Source organism: Henckelia pumila, chromosome 3 (assembly GCF_033568475.1).
Source record: "Henckelia pumila isolate YLH828 chromosome 3, ASM3356847v2, whole genome shotgun sequence".
In the NCBI taxonomy this organism is placed as follows: Eukaryota; Viridiplantae; Streptophyta; class Magnoliopsida; order Lamiales; family Gesneriaceae; genus Henckelia; species Henckelia pumila.
In genome coordinates this window covers 136987940-137013497 of record NC_133122.1, presented here as the reverse complement: position 1 = coordinate 137013497, position 25558 = coordinate 136987940, and the positions used below count along the sequence as shown (strand labels likewise).

Here is a 25558-nt window from a genome sequence, read left to right as displayed (position 1 = left end):
AGAGATAGATCTAAGAGAATGATAGGACTCACTCAATCAACCTACATCGATACCATATTGAAACGGTTTTCAATGGATGGGTCCAAGAGAGGACATCTACCCATGTGTCATGGAGTTTCTCTATCCAAGTCTATGTGTCCCAAGACGGATGAAGAGATAGAGAAAATGACACATGTACCATATGCGTCAGCCATAGGTAGTATCATGTATGGGATGATATCTACCAGACCGGATGTAGCATTTGCTCTGAGTGTCACGAGCAGATATCAAGCTAATCCCGGTCAAATGCATTGGAAAGCCGTGAAGGACATTCTTAAGTACTTGCGAAGGACTAAGAATATGTTCATGGTATATGGAGGAAGAGAACTAAAATTGGAAGGCTATACCGACTCTAGCTTCCAAAGTGACGTGGATGACTCGAAGTCAACCTCTGGATTTGTGTTCATGCTCAATGGCGGTGCTGTCTCTTGGAAGAGTTCCAAGCAGGACACCATAGCGGATTCCACCACTGAGGCAGAATACATTGCAGCATCAGCTGCTGCTAAAGAGGCCATTTGGATGAGGAATTTCGTCCAAGAGTTGGGCGTCATTCCTGAAGTTGTTGGTCCAGTCCCGGTGTACTGTGACAACACGGGTGTCGTTGCTCAGGCAAAGGAACCAAGGTCTCATCAAAGATCCAAACACGTACTGAGGAAATACCACATCATCCGGGAGATTGTGGAAAGAGGAGTCATCACTGTCGAAAGAGTGGCCTCTGCAGACAATATCGCTGATCCACTTACTAAGCCCTTGCCAGGACCATTATTTGACAAACATCGCGAAGCAATGGTTCTATGTAGTATGACTAGTTGGCTATAGGGCAAGTGGGAGATTGAAAGAGTGGGTGCCCAGTGAGCCAACTTGTGGCTAAGGGCTTTGATGACTCTTTGTATAAACAATCTTTTGTTTAATATTATTTACACTTTTATTTATGGCAATGACTTTATCTTTCTTCATATTGTTATATTGTGATATACTATTGTTGTTTTGATAAAGACCTTGAATATACTATAGTGTATGTAAGATGTGGTAGAACATGGGGATGTCTATCATGAAACACATCTTATGGTCACTGTATATTCTAAACTGTTCCTAGTCGATTGAGCCGTCCGATAATAAGGATAAGGATCGCTCGAGTGTGAGACTAGCATTTGCGATGCAGAGTACCACGTTTCATTGGTAAGGAACATAGAGATGTTCAAAGCATGCAAATGGATATTCATATGATGAATGATTGAACTACCCTATCCGGACTTTCCAAGTGGTTATCATTTATCGAGTGGATATAGTCCGCGGTTTTGGTTGTACACCATTAGTCCTTACTACTTGAAACATCATTGAGACTCTATATGCTAGTACTGTGCTTTGACTCGTTTACCGACTCTATTGGGGTCATCAGGTGTCGGGATTGGGTATAGTTACAACACATATAGGAGTCGATGCTTTGTTGTCAAGGATTCACCACATACTTGCGAGTGTGGATATCCTATGCGATCTGAGGAGATATTAGTGTGACGAATCTCTGGCCAGAGTACATGATGTGATTTAAGAAATGGTTTCTTAGTAGCACATGCGATGTCACTATTTGATCTTCAAGATGCATTGCATAGTTATCGAATCTCGAGCGACTCTCGATATACCAATGGTTGTTGATTCGATCGGGATATATGGATGAAGGGACCGTACTGTACGCTAACCAAAATCTATATGGTTCTTGCAGGCACTATCAGTGATACCTAGGGAATCATGGGGCGATGTTGCTAGGCGCTCTACCATGATTCGATGGGTAAGTCGGAAATTGTTGTTCCGAGTCACAAGGAGTTGTGAGCCCACGGCTAGCTGTATCCCTGAACCATTAAGGGTCACACAGTGTAATGGATTTTTAATCCCCGTTGAGATAGTTAAATTTAAAGAGTTAAATTTAATGAACAAAGAAGTTGGACTTCTTATTTAAGAGTAGAGGAGTAGGATTTCCTAAAATGACATAGTAATGGGCATTTTTGGAAACCACTGAATTCGGATTCAGAAAAATTTATCTTGACTTTAAAACGTGCAGAAATGGTTTCTGTGCACATTGGTGAAATCAGTTTATCAATCGGAGTCACGATGAATTTTATATTAATTTCTGAACATGCAGGCTTTGCTTGTCGGGCCTGAACTTATGACTAATGGGCCCTAAGCTGTTAGTGGCCTACATTATAAATAAGTTATTGCAGTACAGAAATTACACATAACAAGGAACAAAATTTTCGAAAACCCTAAGCTATTTTCTTAAAAGTGGCCGCCCCCTCTCCCTCTCTCTACTCGAGAAAATTCCAGCCTGTGATTTTGAATTACAGTCTGGTTTAACGGATCAAATTCGTTAACTCTCTTCGTAGAAAAACTTCTGATAGATTTTCTAGTGCAATCTATCAGAGGGATTAAATCTCTATTCGTGGACCTGATTGAAGAACTGTTCGTCCATCGGTTCCAGGGAGATACAACAAGAGCAGAGAAATCTGTTGGTGTCCAGAATCTCGATTCGAGATTAAAGGTAAAAATTTTATAATCGTTATTTAAATTTTTACACACACAATTTAATCGTAAAGAATTGATACCCAATATGGAATCGTTCCATATAATAAAAATTTTAAACTTCCGCTGCACCGGGTATCAATCTTGTTTGATCTGAACGCCGCGTTCTCCAACAAAAATCTGGTTTTTATTGGCCTACTCTGTTTCGAGATAGTTACACCTTAGTGAAATCATGCGATAAGTGTCAGAGAACGGGGACTATATCTAGAAAGCATGAATTACCTCTCACAAATATTTTAGAAGTGGAGTTATTTGATGTGAGGGGTATTGATTTTATGGGTCCCTTTCCCCCTTATTTTGGGTACACTTATATCTTATTGGGAGTCGATTATGTGTCGAAATGGGTGGAAACAATTGCCACATCTAGTAATGATTCTCGTGTTGTAGTAAAGTTTTTACAAAAGAACATTTTTACAAGGTTTGGAACACCACGAGCAATAATCAGTGATGAAGGTACGCATTTTTGCAATAAGATTTTTAATACCTTGCTCACTAAGTATGGTGTCAGACATAAGGTGGCGTGTGCATATCATCCCTAAACAAACGGTCAGGCAGAGGTCTCTAACCGAGAAATCAAGCAAATATTGGAAAAAACGGTTAAGACGAATCAGAAAGATTGGGCAATCAAGCTGGATGACGCTCTATGGGCCTATCGCAATGCTTAATTTTAAAACACCTATTGGGATGTTGCCCTATTGGTTAATGTTTGGTAAGGCATGTCATTCACCATTGGAGTTAAAGCACAAAGCGTTTTGGGCTGTCAAGAAAGCTGAACATGGATCTCGAAGTATCCGGGGAGTTGCGCAAATTATAGTTGAATGAACTGAAAGAGTTTCAAAGTGAATCATATGAGAATGCCAAGATCTATAAGGAGCAAACAAACAAGTGGCATGACAAAAACATTGTACCTCAGGAATTCGAATCAGGTCAGAAATTATTATTGTTTAACTCCCGTCTGAAATTTTTTCCAGGGAAATTGAAGTCCCGATCGTCTGGGCCATTTACTGTGGATACAGTGTATCCGCACGGGGCAATTGAGCTTCGATGTACAGATGAAAGGGTATTCAAGGTGAACGGGCAAAGGGTTAAACACTATTTTGGTAACGAAGTACAAAGTACAGAGAGCACTTTGCTAAAAGACCCGGCCTAAATCTGGTGAAAGTCCGGCTGAGGACTATAAACCAAGCGCTATTTGGGAGGCAACACAAATTTTCTTTTCGTTTTTTCTTAATTTTCGTTGTTCTTTGCGTTAATTTGTTTTTCGTAATTTCATTTGTCTGTCCGTTTTGCTTATTATTGTTTTTTTTTCAGGAACGAATTTCCAGCAGCGTATGCGCGCCCGCCTTCCTCTTTGGCGCGCCCGTGCCTCATGAAATTTAAAAAACAAAGGAATGGAATAAAATTTTATGCACGCCCGCTCAGATCTAAGGCGCGCCCGTGCTTGAAATTTAAGCACGCCAGAAGCAGAAGAAAGATTTATGCGCGGCCGCCTCTCATGTATGCGCGCCCGCTCTTCCCCTGTGCACAAAAAATTACTCGGCCCCCGAGACCTATGCGCGCCCGCCCCATCTGTTTTAAAACCCAATTTTTTTCCATTCTTCTCCTATCTTTATCCCGATTTTCTCTTCTTTTTACAACCCTTCACACTTTCCTTCTCCCAAATCGCCGATTACACTCACGATTCCATCTTTCGGTCCTTCTCCCTCTCCAATATCGTTTCTTTTTCCCCTCTTCTTTATCCATCGTCTACTTCTCTTCTCATCCGCGGGCGCCCATCGATCTACTTGTCAGGAAGTTCTTGTTGGGGGTTATTGCTGCGATTTCCCAAGATTGAGTGGTAAGTTTTTCTGATTACGGGGTTGCAAATTCTCACCTTTATTGGTTAGCCGATATAGTTCAAGGTGGTGGCGTGGACTTGTGTTCAACTTGTGGGATTACTTGAGTTAGGTATTGTTGTTGGTGATTGTGTGATGTTTGCGTGAGGAGTGTGTTTGTTGCTTTGGTTGATAAGTTTGGGGGAGTGACGGCAGCTGCTTGTTATTTTGAATTTTGGCTTGTGTAATTCGCTCTCTAAGTATTTGCAATATGACCCTAAAGAAAAAAATGAAGTTTGGTGCATCCTCTTCTTCAGCCCCGGCTTTTGATACTCATCGTTTCTGGGATGAAAATGCTGAAGATAATTATCACAAGTTGTTATCAAAGAGCATTCTACCTGAGCGGGGGTTTGAAACTTCCATTGGATTTGATCCGACTGAGATTATTAGGTGCAATGTAGGTGATGAAGTCATAGAGCTTCAGTGGAATCAATTTGTTAAACAACCACAAGAAGCAGTGGTGTCCTTGGTTAAGGAATTTTATGCAAATTTGCAAGTTAAACACATCAAGTTCAAGGTGTTGGTAAGGGGCAAGATGGTGCCTTTTGACTCTGTTTCGATTAATGCTTTGTTTCAAATCCCGCCAGTGGAATTTAATGAATAAGTTGCGTATAAGTTTGGGGATATTGATTATGATGATATAATTCAAACCATCTGTGTCGCGGGCACTGAATGGAGGCTGGGCAGTGATCACAAGCCATCAAAGCTGCGGAAGACCGACTTGACTAGTGACGCCAAGAGGTGGTACAATCTTGTTTGCGCTAGACTTAAGCCTACTGACCACGACCATGAGGTCACCAAAGAGAGGGCGATTCTTGTGTACTGCATTGTCAGGGGAAAGGCTATAGATTTAGGCCAGATCTGCCAAGAAACTATTCAGAATGTTTTTACTGGTCGTTCGAGGGGGGCTTTCTTTGACTTCTATTATTACTTATTTATGTGAAGCAGTTGGAGTTGAATGGAGCCCTACTGAAGAATTGATGAAGCCCATGGCTCTTATACCCGATGGTGGTTCTTCTTCTCGTCATCCATCTGAAAGTGAATTGAGAGAACGCGAGGCCCGTCGAGCATACAATGCTAGAGCAGCAACCCAAAGAGTTCCAGTGCCACAGCCTGAGGCGCCTCCTTCTATGGACGCCCGTGTTACATCGATTGAGGAGGATCTTCGCCAGCATCGCCAAGAGTTCCATCACTTTCAGTAGACGACTGGAGTTTTCATGGATTATATGATGGGATTCGCTGATGCCTTGAGCCATCAGATCCCTCACGCTGCAAGCTCGGATCATCCTTTTCCACCCTATTCCCAGTGGCCACCTACATTTGGTGCTTCGGACCCTAACCATGATACTGATAGTGATGCAGGCGGTGACCACTGACGGTCGTCGTCTAAAGTACATGTACTGTATTATTTCTTGATTAATTCATTGAGGACAATGAATGTACCTAGTTTGGGAGGGGTTTGTTTAAATCATGTTGGAAATTGTTGTTGAATTTTTATTCTTGTTTTTGTTTGTTTTCTTTTAGTGTTGTGTTTGTTTTTTTAGGTTTTTCTGTGTTGTGTCGGTAGTTGGATGGCTTACTTTGAAACAAGAATAGTGTTTTGTGTTGGTAAATTGAGAATTGTTGTGTGGATGTGGGATGGTTTTGAGTTAAGTTCAAGAAACCATGAAAGAAATGAAAAAAATTGGCCAATGATGCAAACTTTTTGTTTTTATCTCAACTCCATGATTGTAACCTACTTAAAAGAATTTTTTTGTTGGTGAATCAATTCGATGAATGAATTCCTATATATTTGTGATGTGTGCTTAAGTTTGAGTTAAAACATATAAACATAGAAATAAATGAGGCATTTTTTGGATCTTGGGCCTAATTTTTGTTGGAACTTATCATTAGTTGCCCTTTGAGCTTTCACGAGATATATGAGTACTTTAGATACATGTTCTGAATTTTGTTGAAGATCATCGTTTACTGCTGATTATTGCTTCTTTTCTGCACTGGTGAAAATTTATGTGATTTACTTGTGAATTGAGATTGTCTAGAACTAGTTCGGACACCCTTTGCGGCGCAATACGGGCATAACTGTGATTAGGGATGATTTAGGCAATTTTTCTAAAATCTTTTGTGCCTTTCAAGCTACCTACTGATTCAATTATCCATAGTACCTTGTTTGAGCTTAATTTAAAAACGAATGGCATGCGTGCAAACGTGTGACAAAACCCCCATTCGGCATCTTTTCAAGGTCCTACATTCACTATCTGATGAATAGCATATACACTAATTTCTACCTAGAGAGAGTAAGTAATGCATGAAAGTTTTTATGTTCCTAATTTTATTTTGAATGACGGAATTGTGTGGTGGAAAAGAATTGCAAAAGATGAAGGTAGTAATGAAAAGAAACAAAGAAAAAAAAAAGAAAATAAGTGATGAAAAAGGGATTGACAAGTTGAGAAAAAAAAGGAATGAATGAAAAGTTAATGGGAATGTGAAATGTGAATGAAAAGGAGTGGAAATTAGAGATTGAATATCACTTACTCCCTCTTTTTAATTCTTAATCCTTCGTTTGTAGCCATGAACCAGGCCTTACGTTACAAGCCAATTAAGTCCTATTGACCGAGTCACAGTTGCCTAATATACTAGTGGAGAAGGGTTGCGAGAATCTAGCCTATGGATGATTGATTGACACTTTTAATGAATATGAATTTTTGGCCGAAACACGCACACACTTTTCTTTTGTTAAATAACCTGATTGTGAGAGTTTGCAATTGAATTTTATCATATTAATTGATCCTTTATACCCTATAAAGTTCTCATGATCTATGAATGTTTGAATTGACTTGGATAAGAGTATTTTGAACATGAGTATTTGTAAGTCTTTGAGGTTCACTAGCCTTTGTTTGTTTGAAGATAAAGATCGATAGGTTCGATATGATTGGATGAAAAATATTTTTCTGAATGTATTGCTGAGACCATTGATTCAAAGTATTTCTTGGTTGGTCTTGATTTGTTTGAGTGAATAGTCTATGTTTTGATTTTGAGTCTTGTTTGGTTTTTTCTCGGAACTAGCAAACATTTAAGTTTGAAGGAATTTGATAAATGCATTTTGTGCACTTAATTTGTATTGATATTATTGGATAATTGTTTGGTTTCGAGCGAAATTACTTGAAATTTGTTGTTGTTTGTGTTGGATATAGGAAATAAAGCAAATACTGAATTTATGATGGGTGGAGTCAAGATAAAGGTAAAACGAGCAACGATGGTCCAAGATTTTTAAGGAAAAATGAAGAAGGACTCGAGCAATACGCGCGCCCGCGCCACCCATCACGCGCGCCCGCGCTTCCTGAAGTGTTTTTAGAGTGTTGAAACAGAAAGTTATGCGCGCTCGCGCTAGAAATCACGCGCGCCCGCGCGTGTTTGGGATTTTTGGAGTTGTGGAACAGAGTGTTATGCGTGGCCACGTGACTTATGAGGAGCGCCCGTGCGTCGCGAGATTTCTGCCGAAGTGTTTTTGTAATTATGGAAACTTTGGGATATCTTTGGACTTATTTTAAACGATTCTTATGGTGTATAAAAGGGAGTTTTTCAGACCTAATAGAGATCATCTAGCCGCCATACACACAATATTTTTGAGAGTATTATTGGGTGAGATTTTGGATCGTGATTTGAAGAATACTTGGAACAAAGACAGCGCGTTTGAACCGGACACAGAAGAAAGACGACGGCTTTGTTATTTCTTCTTTATTTATTTCTTTTGATTGTGGAATTATGTTTGAATTATTAAACATGATTTGGGTTGTTTTGAATTTTGTTATGAACTAAACTTTTTATGTCTAGAGGTTGATGTAGCCTGGTCAAGACATGTTTATGAATTTTTGATTTTATTGAATTGAGTTCTTTCAAATTAATTGTGATTCTAGTTTTGAAAGTATTTTCAATTTACTGGCCATAAATTGATTTGTCATATTTATTTAGAATCCGACACTCGAGTGAGAGGATTTAGAATAGGATTTATAGAATTCATACTATTACAGTTGAGATCAATAAAATCATCACGTTCCATAAACTCTATATTATAAATATATAAGGATATTATGAGCGGAAACAAATTAACAAACAAACAAACTTTGAACGAACTAACTTTTAAAGTTTGGACTCAATTTCAAGAACAAATTTTGTTCTCCAAATCCTGAATGAATTGCTCCAAATTTCTGTCAGAGGATCCATTCACTTCTACTGCATTGTGCAATATTATCTTTGCTTTGTCTACTTCCTGCCTCAGCCTCAATCTAACAGCTTCACTCATCACATTCTTGATCTTTTCCGCAACTTCTTCCCTATGAACCGAAATTCCATCTGAAAGATCAAACCCAAACTTAAAATCTTCAACTATCAACTTCCTATTCGTAGGTTGATCGAATATAAACGGATGACAAATCATGGGAACGCCGCACCAAATGCTCTCGACTACCGAATTCCAGCCACAATGACTCAAGAACACCCCAACTGCGGGATTCGAAAGAACTTTAATCTGATCACACCATGGAACAAGCCACCCTTTATCTTTAGCATCATCTTCGAATCCATCCGGTAGAGCATGCGTTCCGTCGAAGCTCACGATGTCGGCTCGAATTATCCATATGAAGTTTACTTCACTAAGTAGAAGCCCGTATGCTATTTCTTGAATCTCTTGCTTACTGATCTGAGCCAGGCTGCCGAATGAGACGTACAGAACCGAGCCCGGACGCTTGGATTCGAGCCATTTTTCGCAGTCGGATTCGGCCCATAAACTCTTGGTGATTGTAAGTGGTGTAGAATCTGGGATAAAATTTACAGGGCCGATTGCATAAGAAGGTTGTTTCTGGTTGAGAGCTGAGAGAGCTTGAAATTGGAGTTCTTCCACTGTGTTGAGTAAGATAAAATCTGACTTCTTGAGCTCTTCAAATGCTTTGATTGAAATTATTTGCGCTTGTGTTGCTGTTTCCGATTCTTTTAGATTAGCCATCAAGTCTTTTGTGGTTATTGCCTCAATTCCAGGTAGGTACCTTATTTCTTCCTTAACATTGTCTAATATATATATATATACACCATGAAAAAACTACTTCAATAATAATGGGACATATATATTTTGACTATTTGTGATTTCAAAAAATGATTAATTAAAATGTAAAAATATTTCACATAGAGCACGAGAGTGGATTTGAATCAACGTTTTTTTGGCATAAAATCACTTGTCATCCCACGGAAAATTGAAGTTTTATTATGCGTTTTTGCAATATTTTTGATTTTCTATGTTATTGAAATTGAATCTCAGTCATGTATCTCTCTATTTTTACCACATCACCATATCCAAGAATGAGGACCAAGCTTGAGAAATGAAGATGACTTACTTAGACATACAAAAATCTCAAAGCGACAATTAAATATGATATGCTTACTAACAACCTCAAATAGTCGCAATTGAACATGCTTATTTTGAATTTTAATGTGATATATATTTTAATTGTTAAATAAGTTGGTTAAACTAAACTTTTGATCCTCTATTTAGTATGGATCCTATATATGTTTCTTTTATACCAATTTGTTATTGAAGTATTGACATGTAAACATCGTTATATATATCAGTAATATCCTGCATCTTATATATCGATCATTGGAAAAATTACATAGAAAATTGCGTACCTTTAGTTGGAAAGTGGCCATTTTGAGACAGCAGATCAAGGTGATACAGAATGGAAAGAGCCAAAGCTGTTTGTGTCCAAAACGAAACATTTACAAGTCCATTGTTTTTGGCCACCGCCGCAGACCACGAGAAGAAAGTGTCAACAACCAAGAAAAACTTCGAATATGGATCGACCCGAATCATATTCCCTACAAATTCGTCCACCCGACCCGGGAAATCTCGCAAGAAGGACTCCCAGAACTCTTCGAAATGAAGGCCCCGATCGAAATCCACCGGGAACCCATCGCTGATCGTGCTGTAACGTATGTCCAGCCCGGATTTTCGCGCTTCCGAGAAGAAATCGACTTCCGTGTTATGATGATGCAGGGTCTTAGCAAGCGTGTGGTGGATATATTGAGTGTGGATGAAGGTTACTGTGATGCTTTTTGAAGCAAGTTTGATTGCGAAATTGATGGCTGGATTTATATGTCCTTGATACGGAAGTGGGATTACAATAGCATGAAGTGCTTTGCGAGTTGGCTTCGCCATGTTTTTTTCATTCACAAGAGAGGATAATTCAGAGCTAGGATATGATATATATATATACACATATAATTTAAGATTTTTGTATCATTTTTTTTCTCAAAACATTTTTCATTTCCAAATCTATTATTATTTTTAATATTAAAAATATTAATTTTCATGGACTGAGTTTACTTGTTTACAGATCATTTTAATTATATAAATCTATTAAATCATGGTATAAGAAGACCTACTCTTATAAAATATATTATAGCTAGACATGTATATAGTTTTTGCAATTTTTATTTCATGTTCTTTAATTTTATATGAGTTTTTTGATTCGGTTCCGTGTCATAACTCACAATTCAATTGTTCAACAAAGTACGGGTGTGACTTTCGATAATTCATATAAGGTTTGCGTGTGCTCGACGAGGTCCAAATAATAATATTTAATCTTATAATATAATATTAAATAAAATTACAATTGCTATTATTTATCTAGCATCATTGTACGATTATTCGACGAAAACTTTGGTGCGATGTTGTTACGAATAGTTTTGCACATGGAGGGATTTTTTTAATTATTTTTTTATGTTAAAATTAATTTTTTTTATTGAATCAATCGACATATTTCAAGTTTATATATTTTGGACTGTTTCAAAGGAGAGTTACCTAATTATTATTTTTTTTTTATCAAAAATAAAGTAGAAATAGTGATTGTTGCCGTGATAATTCATATTATTTATATATTTCAAAATCGAATCGACTGAAAAAATCAAAATTTTATTAAATTAATAATTTTATTTATATATTTGTTTATATTATATATTTTATGAGATGATATCTAGTAAATAAATAATTTTTAGTTTATTGTTGTTTATTTAAGTTATATAGACTTTGAATTTAAAAATTTTCCAGAAAAATCATTTAAAAGATAATATATTATATTTTAAAATATATTTATAATATTAATTAAAATAATTATATCAAAGCCGAAATAATCAAGCCGAAAAAAAATGATTCGGAATCAAATTATATATTTTTAAAATCGAAAACCGGAAAAACTAAAATAAAACACCGAAAACCGAACTGGCCGATTAACATCCCTAGAATATGCTGAAACATTGTCCAAACATTCCCATAAATACATGTTATGTCCGAAACCAAAAAATACAGTTCATTAAAATCTATATACCAAATTTCCGAAAGAACCTGCATCAGACGTGAATATAAATTTATAAAAATGCAACTGAATTAATATAAAGTGAATTAATCTTCTCAGATGCCATACAGTAATAAATAAAAGTCATTAAAAACTATCATGAACACTTAACCATCGAAAATTGAAATTTAACTTCAAATAAAATTAACTCCAATAAACATAATTTACTGTGCGGAAACAAAAAAATCTTGGTCAAGTGTCCTACTCTGGACGGCCATCCTCGCCAACAAACACCACGTTGGCCCTCCAATTCAAACAAAAAAAAAACAAATAAATAAATAAATCTAGGTTGATTTCGTACGATATACCAATCTTTTTTAAAGGAATTTTAATTACTTATAATTCTTGACCTTGAGAATATTGAATATTAGATTTGGTAAATATTCCTTGAATAATTCGAAATTTATAAGAAATATATTTACCGTGTTAAGAACAACTCGAAGATTTATTGGCCAAGGGTTACATCAGACCTAGTGTTTTACCTTGGGGCACTCCAGTTCTGTTTGTGAGAAAGAAAGATGGATCCATGTGACTGTGTATCGAATACCGTCTATTGAACAAAGCTACGGTAAAGAACAAATATCCGTTGCCTCGAATAGATGATCTTTTTGACCAATTGCAGGGTTCATTTGTTTATTCAAAGATTGATTTGAGATCAGGATATCATCAACTGAGAGTTCGAGAGAAAGATATTCCTAAGACTGCATTCAAAACGAGGTATGACCATTATGAATTTATATTCATGTCGTTTGGATTGACAAATACTCCAGCAGTATTTATGGGTCTTATGAATGGAGTTTTTTAGAAGTATTTGGATGAATTCGTGATTATTTTTATTGATGATATTCTTATCTATTCCAAGAATCGTACTGATCATGCAGAGCACTTGAGAATCGTTGTGCAGACTTTGAGGGCCAAATAGTTGTATGCTAAACTGTCGAAGTGTGAATTCTGGTTAAATCGAGTTGTCTTTTTCGGTCATATTATATCAGAAGATGGAATTTCTATTGATCCTAGCAAGATAGAGGCAGTAATGAATTAGCCTAGACCGACATCTGTTCAAAATTTTCCAAGTTTTATGGGTTTAGCTGGTTACTATCGCAGATTTATCGAAGGATTCTCTAGCATTGCGAAGCCGATTACTCATCTAACTCAGAAGAATACGCTTTTTGTCTGGACAGAAGCATGTGAAGCCAGTTTTGTTGAGCCGAAGAAGAGATTGACCAGTGCACCGATGTTAACTATTACTACAGGTACTGGTAACTATCTATTGTAATGCTTCTCATAGAGGTTTGGGATGTGTTCTGATGCAGAGAAAGCAAGTGATAGTGTATGTTTCGAGACAGCTGAAGCTTCACGAGACTAGATATCCTATTCATGATCTTGAACTCGCAGCTATCGTGTTTGCTTTGAAGATCTGGCGTCACTACTTGTATGGTGAGACTTTTGAAATCTTTTCTGACCATAAAATCTTGAAGTATTTGTTTTCATAGGCTGAATTGAATATGAGACAGAGACGATAGATCTGTTGAAGGATTTTGATTGTGAAATCAAGTATTATTTGGGAAAATCGAATGCAGCTGCTGATGCTTTGAGTCGAAAGATTTGTTCTCTATCTTTATCTATGATTGGTGTTTCTCATTTGATTGATGATTGTTGTACTTCTGGTTTAGGGTTTGAGACAGATATGCGATCTATCAGAGTTTTTGCTATTCAAGCCGAACCAGAGTTGTTGGTGAAGATCAAAGAAGCACAGAAATCTGATCTGAGTATTCAGAGTTCGATAGAGAAATTCAAGTTAGGATACCAGTCCGAATTTCAGGTCAGTGATGATGCTTTATTTGTGAATAATCGTATTGTTGTGCCCGATATTTCAGAATTGAGACAACGAATCTTGCGAGAGGCACATTGCATTCGATTTAGCATTCATCCACGTGGTCGAAAGATGTACAACGATTTGACAAATTAATTCTAATGAAAAAAGATTAAAACTAATGTTACGAAGTTTGTGTCCCGATGCTCGAACTGTCAACAGGTGAAAGCAGAGAGAAAGAGACCAGGTGGTCTATTGCACAGTTTATCTGTTCCAAAGTGGAAATGAGATCATATCTCGATGGATTTCGTCACGAAGCTACCACGATCAGTCAGAGGTTGCGATGCTATTTGGGTAGTGATTGACAGATTGACGAAATCTGCTTGTTTTATTCTGTATAGGATGATTTTCAGACATGATCAGATGGCTGATATCTATGTTAGAGGTGTGGTAAGATTGCATGGTGTGCCTAAATCTATCGTTTCAGATCAAGACCCGAGGTTTACTTTTCACTTTTGGCACAGTCTTCAAGAGGCACTTGGTACTCAATTGCACTTGAGTACAACATATCATCCTCATACTGACGGACAGTCCGAGCGGACAATTCAGACTTTAGAGGATATGCTACGAGCCGTAGTGTTGGATTTTGGCACTAGTTGACAAGATTCTTTACCCCTTGTTGAATTTTCTTACAACAGCAGCTATCAGACGAGTATCGGGATGGCTCCTTTCGAAGCGTTACACGGAAAGAAGTGCATATCTCCTTTGTATTTGGATAATATTTATGAGTCACCAGATGTTGGACCAGATATGATTCGAGATATGGCAGAGCAAGTGAAGTTGAGAATGAAGACAACTCAAGATCGACATGCCAAGTATGTGAATGTGATGCGATCGTGGATATATAGCTCGCATGTGTATCAGGTTGCAAAGAGAGTTCGAGATCCATTGGAGTTACCACATTGACCAATAACGAGGAGTCGAGCTAACAAGTTCAAGACAACACTTCAAATGTTGATGCTAAGTTATCAAGATGGAGTTGAGCACTTGAATATCAGTTTGAAAGTTTTCTATGCGTCATTGACGTGTTGGAAATAACTCGAAGAAAGTTACTCTACCTCGAAAACCTTTCTCTGATACCAGTTGTTGGGGATATCAGGGACTAGCGTAAATTTGAGGCAACATCGCAACGAAATATTACAAGTAAATAATCAACAACTTGAACAAGATGGACACCGATATTTATAGTGGTTCACCCAATTGGGCTACGTCCACTCAACAATCAAAGAGATCACTTCTTTATTAATGACAAAGAAGACAAGAGAATTGAGATTACAAACTCACTTTCTCACAACTAATCATATTCCTTCCAAGGATAAACACTCTTTAAGAAATATCACACTAAATCCTCTTGAACACTTCTATACTTTGAGTTTATAGAAGAGAGGATTTTGTGTTTTGGTGTGATTGAGAAATGAAGAATGGATGGGTATTTATAGGTGAAGTTTGGGATAGAAAACAAAACAAATACATCATTGTTTACATAATAAACTCAATAATGATGTTCAAATCAACCATGCATGTGTTGATCAATTGTCAAGCATTCTGAAATATTGTATAATGTGGCTTGATTCCTTGCACTTTCACTCAACTCTCACACTCACGCTTCAATCGCAAATCTCGGCTTTCACTCTTCAGCCACAACTCCAACCTCTTCCTTCTTCGGTGAATCTCACACTCACGCTTCAATTGCAAATGCTCCACCGTACGTACAACACTCCGCCATGACCCGAAGCCCTAAATCCAAAATTGAAAGTGTTTATGAAGAAGTCACCCTCAAATCGGTTCGTGGGACGTTGATGTTAATTTTATTTGTTTGCTCTTTTATTTGTTTTTTGTTTTCGGACGTTATGTTTGATTTTGGTTCTTTCTTTGCTTGGTGTTTAAGATTAATTTATTGTTTCGGGTATTTTACTAATAATAGGTTGTGTATTCTTTGTAAGTTTGTATTGTGGAGCTCAAATCTTTGTTGAATTTAATTTCAAGATTTTTTCCAGTTTGTTTCTTAAATTGGTGCTTGAAATTATGACTTTTTAATGTTTTAATCGTGTCGTTGTGTTTAAGTGGGTGCCCTTTTCCACCTTAATATTGGATCTATTGATGAACTTAGGTTAGGTTAAACAGGTTGAAAGAGCAGAAAAGGGTTTTCAATAAGCGAAATTGTGTCACTTCCAAGTGTATTCTTCCTCGGTTTCTGTTGATGCGCGCACACCATGTTTTTTTTTTTTTCAGTTACTCATTTCTTGATTCTTTTTTTTAGTCCTTTTTTTTGTTTTTGGAGAACTTTCACGAAAAGTTTCGATCTATAATTATTCACTGTTGTGGGATCGTATCTTTAGAGGTATTAAATTTAAAATATGGAGAAACTTTTGGTGTTGGCTGTTTTAGGTGTGCGGAACAATTTATCGGGCTGAAAATAAGTGGGAATGAGAGGGAAGAAAGGGGTGGTTTTGAGTTTGCACTGGTGGTTCCTAAATGGGGTGAGAACAAAGGAGAAGACATCGATGATTGTGTTGAGATTCTTGCTGACGAGCTCAGGAAGAGAGGGCTGATTATTGAAAGAGTATCTAGCCTTCGAAATTAATTCATCAAGGTATATAGTATGTCATTGTTTTATCCCACTTTTGAGGTGCCCTGTTGTGTTTTTTCTGTAAATGTTTTCTGGTATTTAGTATGTCATTTCCAGCTTGGGAAGGAATTCGAGATAGAGTAACTTTCTTCTAGTTATTTCCAGATTCGTGAGCAGCCCTTCTCCGACAATGCGAACCACCACGTGACTACCATTGGCAACTTAATTTATGTCCCAGCTTAACTTTGCTTCTATTATTGATGTTTAGCTTGTTTCAAGATCGATTTCCAGCCCTTACTTCACATTTCACGGGCTGTTCGGAAGTGAGAATTTATTTATTCGATTTGAAATTGTTTTTGTCTCAATTATTGCACTATCTGACTACCTTAAAATTTTGGTCCTTTGGATATTTTCTAAATGGGTGATGCTATATGTACACGGAGGGCTACACGTTGGGTTACACGTTATATTTGACATTACATAAATATCATTGATGTATTTTGGAAAGAATTTTTTCAAATAAAATAGAGGGATAATTTTGTAATTTCATGTGGAGTGTGTAACCCAACATGTAACCTTCTATGTACATGTAGCATTTTCCTTTCTAAATTGTGTATCATTGCTATAATTTTTATTTTGTGCTAACAAATTTAGTTGAGAAGTTTTTGGCTTTTGTGTTAAAAAATTTAGTTGAGAAATTTTTGGCTTTTGTGCTGTGTGTAGAGAGGTACATTTTTTTTCCAATTTGCAAAGACAATCCCAGTCTCGGTCTTCTTCAAACCTCTCGCGGAGAGGATCTCAAGGTCATGCTTCTACACTAGGAAGGATGCAGAGGGGTCGTTTCCTGCACAACCACCTTTCTTGCCGTCAAGAAGAAGAACTTCACTTCTCTCCCACAGGGGCATAGGCGAGTTGGTATGGCCTTAGGTGACGTGGGAAGAAATTCCCCAGCGTTGCGGGTTCGATCCTCGTGTGGAGCATATTCTTTGCTGAAATATTGTGGGGGTATGCTCTGGGGGTTGGGCCATGTTTTCCCTCCTTCAGATCCGTGCCGCTCGTGCACATCCCTTGATTTAACCTCCGCATGAGCCAATGAGCCTCTGACTCATGTGAAATGGGGTCCCCTGAGGGTCAACCCTTTTAAAAGAAGAAGAACTTCTCTAATCCCTGCAAACGTGGATGTTGAAATGGTAGGTTAGACTTGTGTGTTTTGTTTTCCATTTGATTTTGGACAATCAGTCATTTAATATATTGTGCCTGAATGTTAAACTATACTGGTTTGGATATTACTTGGAGAGGTTTGATTAGCTAATTATTTCAATTAGCACTCTCCTTGGATAGATATATATATGTAGAGCTGTCAAACGGACCAACCCATGGCGGGACGGGCCGGCCCACAAAAAACCCACCTTTTGGCGGGTCAAGGGCGGGCCGACCCACCATCCTGGCAGGCTGAAAATCCTCAACCCAACCCAATCCAAGGTAGGTTGCGGGTTAGGCGGGCCGGCCCGCGGGTTGGCTTACGACAAATAAAAATAAATAATTAAATGTTATATATAATTAATTATAAATATTATTTCATAAATAAATATTAATAAAAATTTTAATTATTGATTTCATGTATGTAAATTTTATATAAAGTAATTAACACAAAAAAATTTCACAACTTTTATTAAAACATACATATATCACAATAAAAATAAAAATAATTAACTAATTCTCCATGCCCGCGGGCCAACCCAGGCCCGCGGAGAGCCAACCCACTCGGGTCGCGGGCCAAGTCGGGTTGGCCCATATAGGCCCACCTTTTGTTGAGTTGAAAAAATTTCAACCCAACACACTTAAATAAGCTGGCGGGATGGGTCGATCCGACGGGCCTAACCCAAATTGACGGCTCTATATATATGACTTAGCATATATATATATATATATATATATATACATAGCTGTAACTTTCGTTTTTATTCGTGCTCAAACCCTGCTTCCGTGTATCACTGTAATTCCATACAATTTTCATCTCTTTCGGATTGGCTCATTTTCTTTGCTGGCCATTATTTGTCCTAAGCACTGGCCTATATGTATATATATCACACATCTACGTACCTACTACATGTACATATTCACAAAGAATCCATGGTATTCATGTGGTGACGTTCTTGAAATTATAGGTCTAATTAATTTCAGATTGTTAAATAGATATATCTTAATTTAGTTTACAGTATCAATTTCACAAGCATTAGCTAAGTATATAATTTTTGTCCAAGTACTGGATAATCTTGAAATGTAGGAAAAAATTAGAGCAATTAATAAATTAGTTTGAAATTAATTAAAGACTGAAAAGTTGAAGGCTTGCTAGCGTGTGCATGTAATATAAAACGTGAATTTATATATGTAGTACTGTTATTGCATCAGTACTAGCTGGATTAACTAATATTTTAATCTTAATGAGCCAAAACTATACTTGCGTTGCATCCTTGTAACTAACATGCTTACAGGTTGATATAAACACAGCTCACTAGCTAGAACCTGAAGCTACTCGCAGATTAGCTGAAATAGATTTGGTTTCTATTAATGAAATACAATAAAATTGTAAAACTTTCTTAACTGTGAATGTAATAACATTGGATTCCTTATTTCATAAACTGAAAAAAAGTTTCTACGATTCGGCAGGGCTAGAATCTTTTGGAAACATTCAGTTGAACCCGGAGAGATGTGGTGGCCGAATAATTTAGTCCAAGTTTCACTCTTCAGGTATTTATGGCTTTAAAATTTTTTACAAGTTCTGTACGCTGTTTTATCTTGATCCGCTCTCTTATGAACATTCTTTACAAATGAGTAATTCCACGTGTTCTTCTTAAAGGGCTTTTCATGACAAGTTCCACCAGTAGAACACAATATTTTCTGATAGTTTTAGCCTGCAGCTTTTGCTACTACCTTTTCGCGGGGTATTTCTTTACGATGTTGACATTTTTTTCTTGGGTTTGTTTGTTTTTGCCCAAGTCCGTCTTTGTGCAACAACTAGGCTCGGGTTTAGAAGTTCTTGGAATTTGGTTATGTCTTTTTATCCAGGTTTGCTATTGATTATGTTAACATATATATTTTTTTTATATCTTTCTTCCCAGGTTGATGTACATAATAAGATTGAATGAAGTGCAGGCCAACCCTTGGGAGAAGAAGTTGCTAAATCATCAGAAAAGATGATAGTTAGTGTTTTTTCTCGAATTGTATATTAAATTTTTTTTGGTATTTTGAATTTCATGAATATTTTTTTGTATATTGTAAAATTGTATTTTATATTTATTTTGAATATTGAATTATTTATAATATCAGAAAGTTTTATATTAAATTTAATTTTTTTTTGTTTTTTCCTGAAAAAAGACGACGGTTTTTTCTCGTTGTCTTTGCCATAAAAACTGTTGTTAAAGCTCATGTTGTTAAAAAACACATTCAAAGACAACAATTAAACCGTTGTCTTTGCATTCAAAGACAACGGTTTTTAACTGTTGTCTTTGAGAGGCCCCTTTAACAACACTGCTTTTAACAACAGTTTTTTAGGGTCTACGACAACGGTTTTTCACCGTTGTTAATGAGAGTTTTTCTTGTAGTGATTCGCATTCTTCTTGGTCAAAGATGTCAAGGGCACTTAAATAGAAGAGAAACCCTTTATGAATTTCAGATAATAAAATGTTAGATCCATGAAGCTGCGAATCTCTGATGCTTTCCTTGGAATCCCTCAACTCTGAAAGGCCTTAAATTTAGATGGATCAACTGCTATTCCGTCTCTAGAAATCATGTGGCCTAGAAACGCTACGTGATCTAGCTCACACTTACTGAACTTGGCATACAACTGTCGCTCTCTTAGAATCTGTAAAGCGATCTGCAAGTGTTGTCTATGCTCCTCTACGCTACTCGAGTAGATCAAGATGTCGTCAACAAAGACAATAATGAACTGATCAAGATACGGCTAGAAGACATGGTTCAGGAGATCAATGAAAACCTTTGGAGAGTTTGTCAAGCCGAACGACATTACTATAAATTCATAATGGCCATAACGTGTCCAAAATGCAGTCTTGGACACATCCTCCTCTCTGACCCTCAATTGATGGTACGCAGATCGCATATCAATCTTGGAAAATACCGAATCTCCCTACAATTGATCAAATAGATCATCTATCCTTGGTAGTTGATATTTTTTCTTCACTATAACACGATTAATCTCTCGGTAATCAATGCATAGTCTCATACTGCTATCCTTCTTCTTCACGAATAGAACTGGCGCACCCCAAGGTAAGAAAATAGGATGAAGCAACTCCTGAATCTGCTCTTTCAGCTTTTTCATCTCGATGAGAGCAAGACTATATGGTTCCTTAGAGATAGTCGTAGTACCAGGTAGTAACTCAATGCTAAACTCAACCTCTCGAACTGGTGGAATTCCGGCTACATCATTCGAAATGACATTTGAGAAGTTGCGTACGATTTCTACATCCTCAATAGAATGAGTAGATGGCTCTACCACTGCAACCAAAGTAGCAAAAAACCCATGATAACCCCTGTTTTTGCTGTCATGTTGTCCCTGTGGCCTCTACTGCTGCTGTCTCATAGGAATTGGGCCTTTAGAAGGCCCAAAAAATGGCTTCTTTGCTGGCTACTACGAAGACTGTCCTCTAAGTGGCTGCTGAGCCTGTCTCTTCCTCTGGCAATTAGCTTGCATCTCATTCCTCCCCTTCTCAGATCGATAAGCTCTGTTCACTGCTGCTTTATAAGTAATCACGTCCACCATTTACACATCATGCTTGATCTTGGACCTCAAGCCATCGGTAAAATGTCGCAGCCTCTCTTTCTCCACTAAAGAAATCATATGCACAAATTGACACCCATGCTCAAACTGCCTCACATACTCTTCCACGGTCTTGTCTCTCTGCCTTAGACTCATTAAGTCACGTATCAACTAGATACATGCATCCTCCATGAAGTACTTCTCTAAAATTGTTGTCTTGAAATCCTCCCATAACATCCTAGACAGATTCTGACCAATCAGTGCACTCTCCCACCAAAAAGCTACATCATCCTTCAACATGTAGATGGCACATCTAAACTTATCAGCATCCTGAATCCCCATGTATGCAAAAATAGTCTCCAACGAACGAATCCACTTCTCAACAATGAGTGGATCTGTATTTCCCTTAAACTCCTTTGGTCCCTGCTTGCGGAACCTCTCAGTAATGTCCTCCTCATGAGACCTCTTAGGCTGCCCAGTCTGCTGCTCGAGTAGCCTAGTAATACCAGCTAGCATGTCCACTCTGGCTCTTTCAAATGTTGTGAGTGATGGATGTGGAGGTGGTACCCAACAAGCTCCATCTCATCCAGCATCCTCCCGCCTAGTGTCCTTGCAGTCATCCTGTCGTCCACCACGTGTGACACTTCTCATAAGCATACTGGAATTTTCATAAATCCCTCACGTAATCCGCTATGCATAACTATGTATCTTAACTTAAAGTTCTTATGACATAAATCAGTGAAACGAAATTCATGTGTCTCATATATGTATATATGTATATATATTTGTGTGTGTATATATATATATATATATATTAAAAGCAATTAAAACTCACAGACTGGTAGTGTGACTTCTGAACTACACGTAGCAGGCTAGTCAACTCTAGTAGGACCATGCTCTGATACCAACTGAAACGACTCTTAACAAAAAAAATTATATACTTTAAAATAGTGATGATACAAATACGCCAATACATATATGTATTAATACTTAAAATAAATTTTCATGAGATATAATACATAAGATAAATATTCACATGCAAATAAATTTAAATACTCAAGCATAACTTAAATTCCCATGAAAGCCTTAAACGTAAATAAGAAAGTCATATTCCATGCATACGTCCAAAATCTCAAAACCACGAAAAATAGTGAAATATAGTATTCATGTGCGGAAATAACTAATGTTTAACAATCCCATAATAAATATTATCATGTACATACGATGGTCATAGGTGCTAGCTAGCCAGGGATACTCATACATTCTCACCACCAGTTGGGACCACATCATCAACTAAAATGTCATACTTACCTGCACCATTTAAATCTAATGAGCCTAGAGACTCAGCATGCTCTATCCAGTACTAAAAAATAACATATAATAAGATCGCATGCAAGCGCGTATCATATAAAAATATCATAAGTGTGTCTTATGCATGCATGAATGTAAAAATATGCATACTGCTAAATCATAAACATAATCATAATCATAATACATAACATAAATACGGCATGTCGTAATCGTAAAATCATCAGTGTGAGTCATATCCGTGATCTGTGGACCGTAAACATAAGCGATTGATCAATCTATAAACCAACGTATGCGCGGTGGGTTCACCAGCTCTTACCACTGGAACCCCTCCACTTCTGTGCTGCCACTTCATCAGCCCTTACCACTGCATCAATAAGATCATAAACATAAGTAGAAAGGTCATCGTGTCTGGTATCTTGACCTCCAATCACACTACAAGAATTCTTACCTTTTGCAACGCATGACACGGGCCACATCGCCAAATGTTATCTTTTGGTGACGCGCATCCTACGCCGTGTCGCTAAAATTGTACGTTCCCCGACTGTCATAAATGTGTCGCCATATGAAAGATTTTTCCGACGCAACTATTACTTGCATCGCTGTATGAAACCATTCCGCGACGCACACAAAAAACACGTCGCTGAAACGAAGCGGGAAATTTTCCCACCCCCGCGCTCCATCATTTGGCAACATGACTCAATCATTTGGCAACACAACTCAGTTATGCGTCGCAAAAAGACAAAGAGGAAGCGTCGCCAAAGACATATAACATTCCACGACGCATTTAAAGCGTCGCCAAAAAGCTTTTAAAAAAACCAAAATTAATTTCACTTTCCTTATTCCATTAATAAGGAGCAAATTTCCAGTCTAGATTTCGAATTATGTATGTTGAAAACAAATTGATTGGAAAGATCAAATTTTAATTATATTATTGATTTTGTTTTATTTTTATATTGATTATACATATTACATAAAATAATATTTTGAAATTATGTATCATTTTTGTAATTTTTAGTGGAATAATTTTATTTAATTCACTTTTGTTATGTAAACGTATATTAAATTTTGGTGATTACATAAGATATGTACACAAGCAAATCATAATGAAATATGAGCATACAAATCATATGAAAAGGACTTATAATAAAACAAACATTTCATAAAATTTAATTGATCCAAAAACCAATAGACCTGATAAGATAACTTAATTAATTTGATCTACATAAAGAATTTGATCATACAATTTCAAGTCTATTAGAAATTGTTGATAACGTACTCTATCTAAAATTGTTCTTAATATAGAGTGCTTTTTTAGACTAAGTTGCTAAAAGTTGTATTCGAGAGTCGATTGAATCCGTTTTGTACAAGGAGTATTATAAATCAAAGTCTTCCAATCAAAATTCTTTAAGAAACAAAAGAAGGAGAAAATATAAATAAGCTTAGTAAATCAACTCAACTTTGCATTGCAAAATATTTTTCAGCAATGATCAGATCAGTTATTACATCAACTTATTGTTAAGAAAAAATGGTGATTATCACATACGGGCCATAGTGTAAAAATGGTTTGTTAGAACCTAATGGGGGGGGGGGGTGGATTTAGATTCTATTGGCAACTTTAGCAATTTAAAGCGATTATGCAAATACGCAAGCGGAAGACTTAAAGCAATCAAAAATAAATGCGTAAAAGAAATAAAGCGATAAATGAGATAGGATATGTTTATGGAAGTTCGACGATAAATCGTCTACGTCTCCCCTTCTTGGTTAAGATCGATTAACCAAGTATTCACTAGCACTTCAACTTCTTGGCCTTGATGGCTCCAAGGATAGCCGTAAAACTTGACACGATCACCGCGTCGATACAACTCGATACTCTTGGCCTTAAGGGCTCCAAGGATAGCCTCAACACAAACACTTGGCTTCACACTCAAGTGATTACAACGATAGCACAACACACTTGGCTTCACACTCAAGTGTTTACAACAATAGCACAACCAACTCACAAACTATTTTTACAAACACTCTCAAATATATCACACAAACACTTTGATAGTGAGAAATTGCTTGCAAAGGAGAGAAGAGATGAGTTGGGATGTCTCCAAATGAACTTGGATGGCCTCTATTTATAGTTGGCAAAGATTTGAATCTGATTTGAGTGCTTGGAGCGTGTGTTAAGAAGTCAAGGAGTGACAAAAAGTATTCGGCGCCGCTGCCTACTTTTTCCCAGCACTGAGCGGATTTTGTGGAAAAATCATATCTTCCACTCTAACCGTTGGATTGATCTGAAATTTGAACTCAAGCTTTAAAACATCTGAATATTCATTCGGAATGGTTAAGATATGATTTTAACGAGTCAAACATTTCCAGTAATTTTCGGAAGTCACTTCATCAAGTTTTCGAACTTGTTCTATGCAACAAATTTGAAAAATTTATATCTCCATATATATCCGTTGGATTAATCTGAATTTTGGACAAAGGTTGTAAAACATCTTAATTTTGAATCTGATTGGTGGAGATTTGATTTGGATGTCTCAAACAATCCCAGTTAATTTCTAAAGTTGAATCTTCATCATTTGCTTCATGTTCTGCAGAAATAGGTACTGTGCAACCTTTGTGAAAAAATCATAACTCCATATCTAGCCGTTGGATTGATATGAAATTTTGATATAAGTTTTAAAACATCCTGATATTGATTTTGATTGGTGGATATTTGATTTGGATGTCTCAAGCACGTCCAGTAATTTTCAGAAGTTGATTCTTCATCCTTCACTTCAAGTTCTGCAGAAATAGGTATTGCACAACTTTTGTGGAAAAATCATAACTTCATATCTAGCCGTTGGATTGCTCTCAAATTTGGACAGAACATGTAAAACTTCCTCATCACGATTATGACTGGTGAAGATCGGATTTCAATGCTTAGAAAATTCCCAGTAATTTTCAGAAGTTGCTGATCCATACTTTGGCTTCTTCTTGTCTTTTTCTTCATATCTCTTAACAATGTTTCATCCATTCAATGAGCAATACAAGACTTTATAAATACATGTATAGCTTCAAAATAGCTTCCAAAAATTTAATCATCAATAAATCTAATCTGTAAAATCTCGCTTTAAATGGTTAGTAACAATTAACCGAGTTTTGTAATCA

At 36.9% G+C, this 25558-nt stretch overlaps 1 protein-coding gene and 1 long non-coding RNA gene across 2 annotated transcripts; one reads left to right on the top strand and one right to left on the bottom strand.

Moving 5' to 3' along the window:
• Positions 1–8521: 8521 nt before the first annotated feature.
• Positions 8522–10728, bottom strand: LOC140890975 (UDP-glycosyltransferase 86A1-like). Its single transcript, XM_073299170.1, has 2 exons — positions 10164–10728; positions 8522–9548 (listed from the first exon to the last, which is right to left on the bottom strand). Exons 1-2 carry the CDS (start codon positions 10690–10692, stop codon positions 8644–8646), a joined length of 1434 nt encoding a protein of 477 aa, XP_073155271.1. The 5' UTR covers positions 10693–10728; the 3' UTR covers positions 8522–8643.
• A 4583-nt stretch (positions 10729–15311) lies between these two features.
• On the top strand, positions 15312–19624 carry LOC140891970 (uncharacterized). Its single transcript, XR_012152682.1, has 6 exons — positions 15312–15544; positions 16149–16353; positions 16495–16652; positions 17053–17519; positions 19000–19080; positions 19452–19624. It is a non-coding gene; the product is annotated as an uncharacterized lncRNA (long non-coding RNA).
• Positions 19625–25558: the final 5934 nt, after the last annotated feature.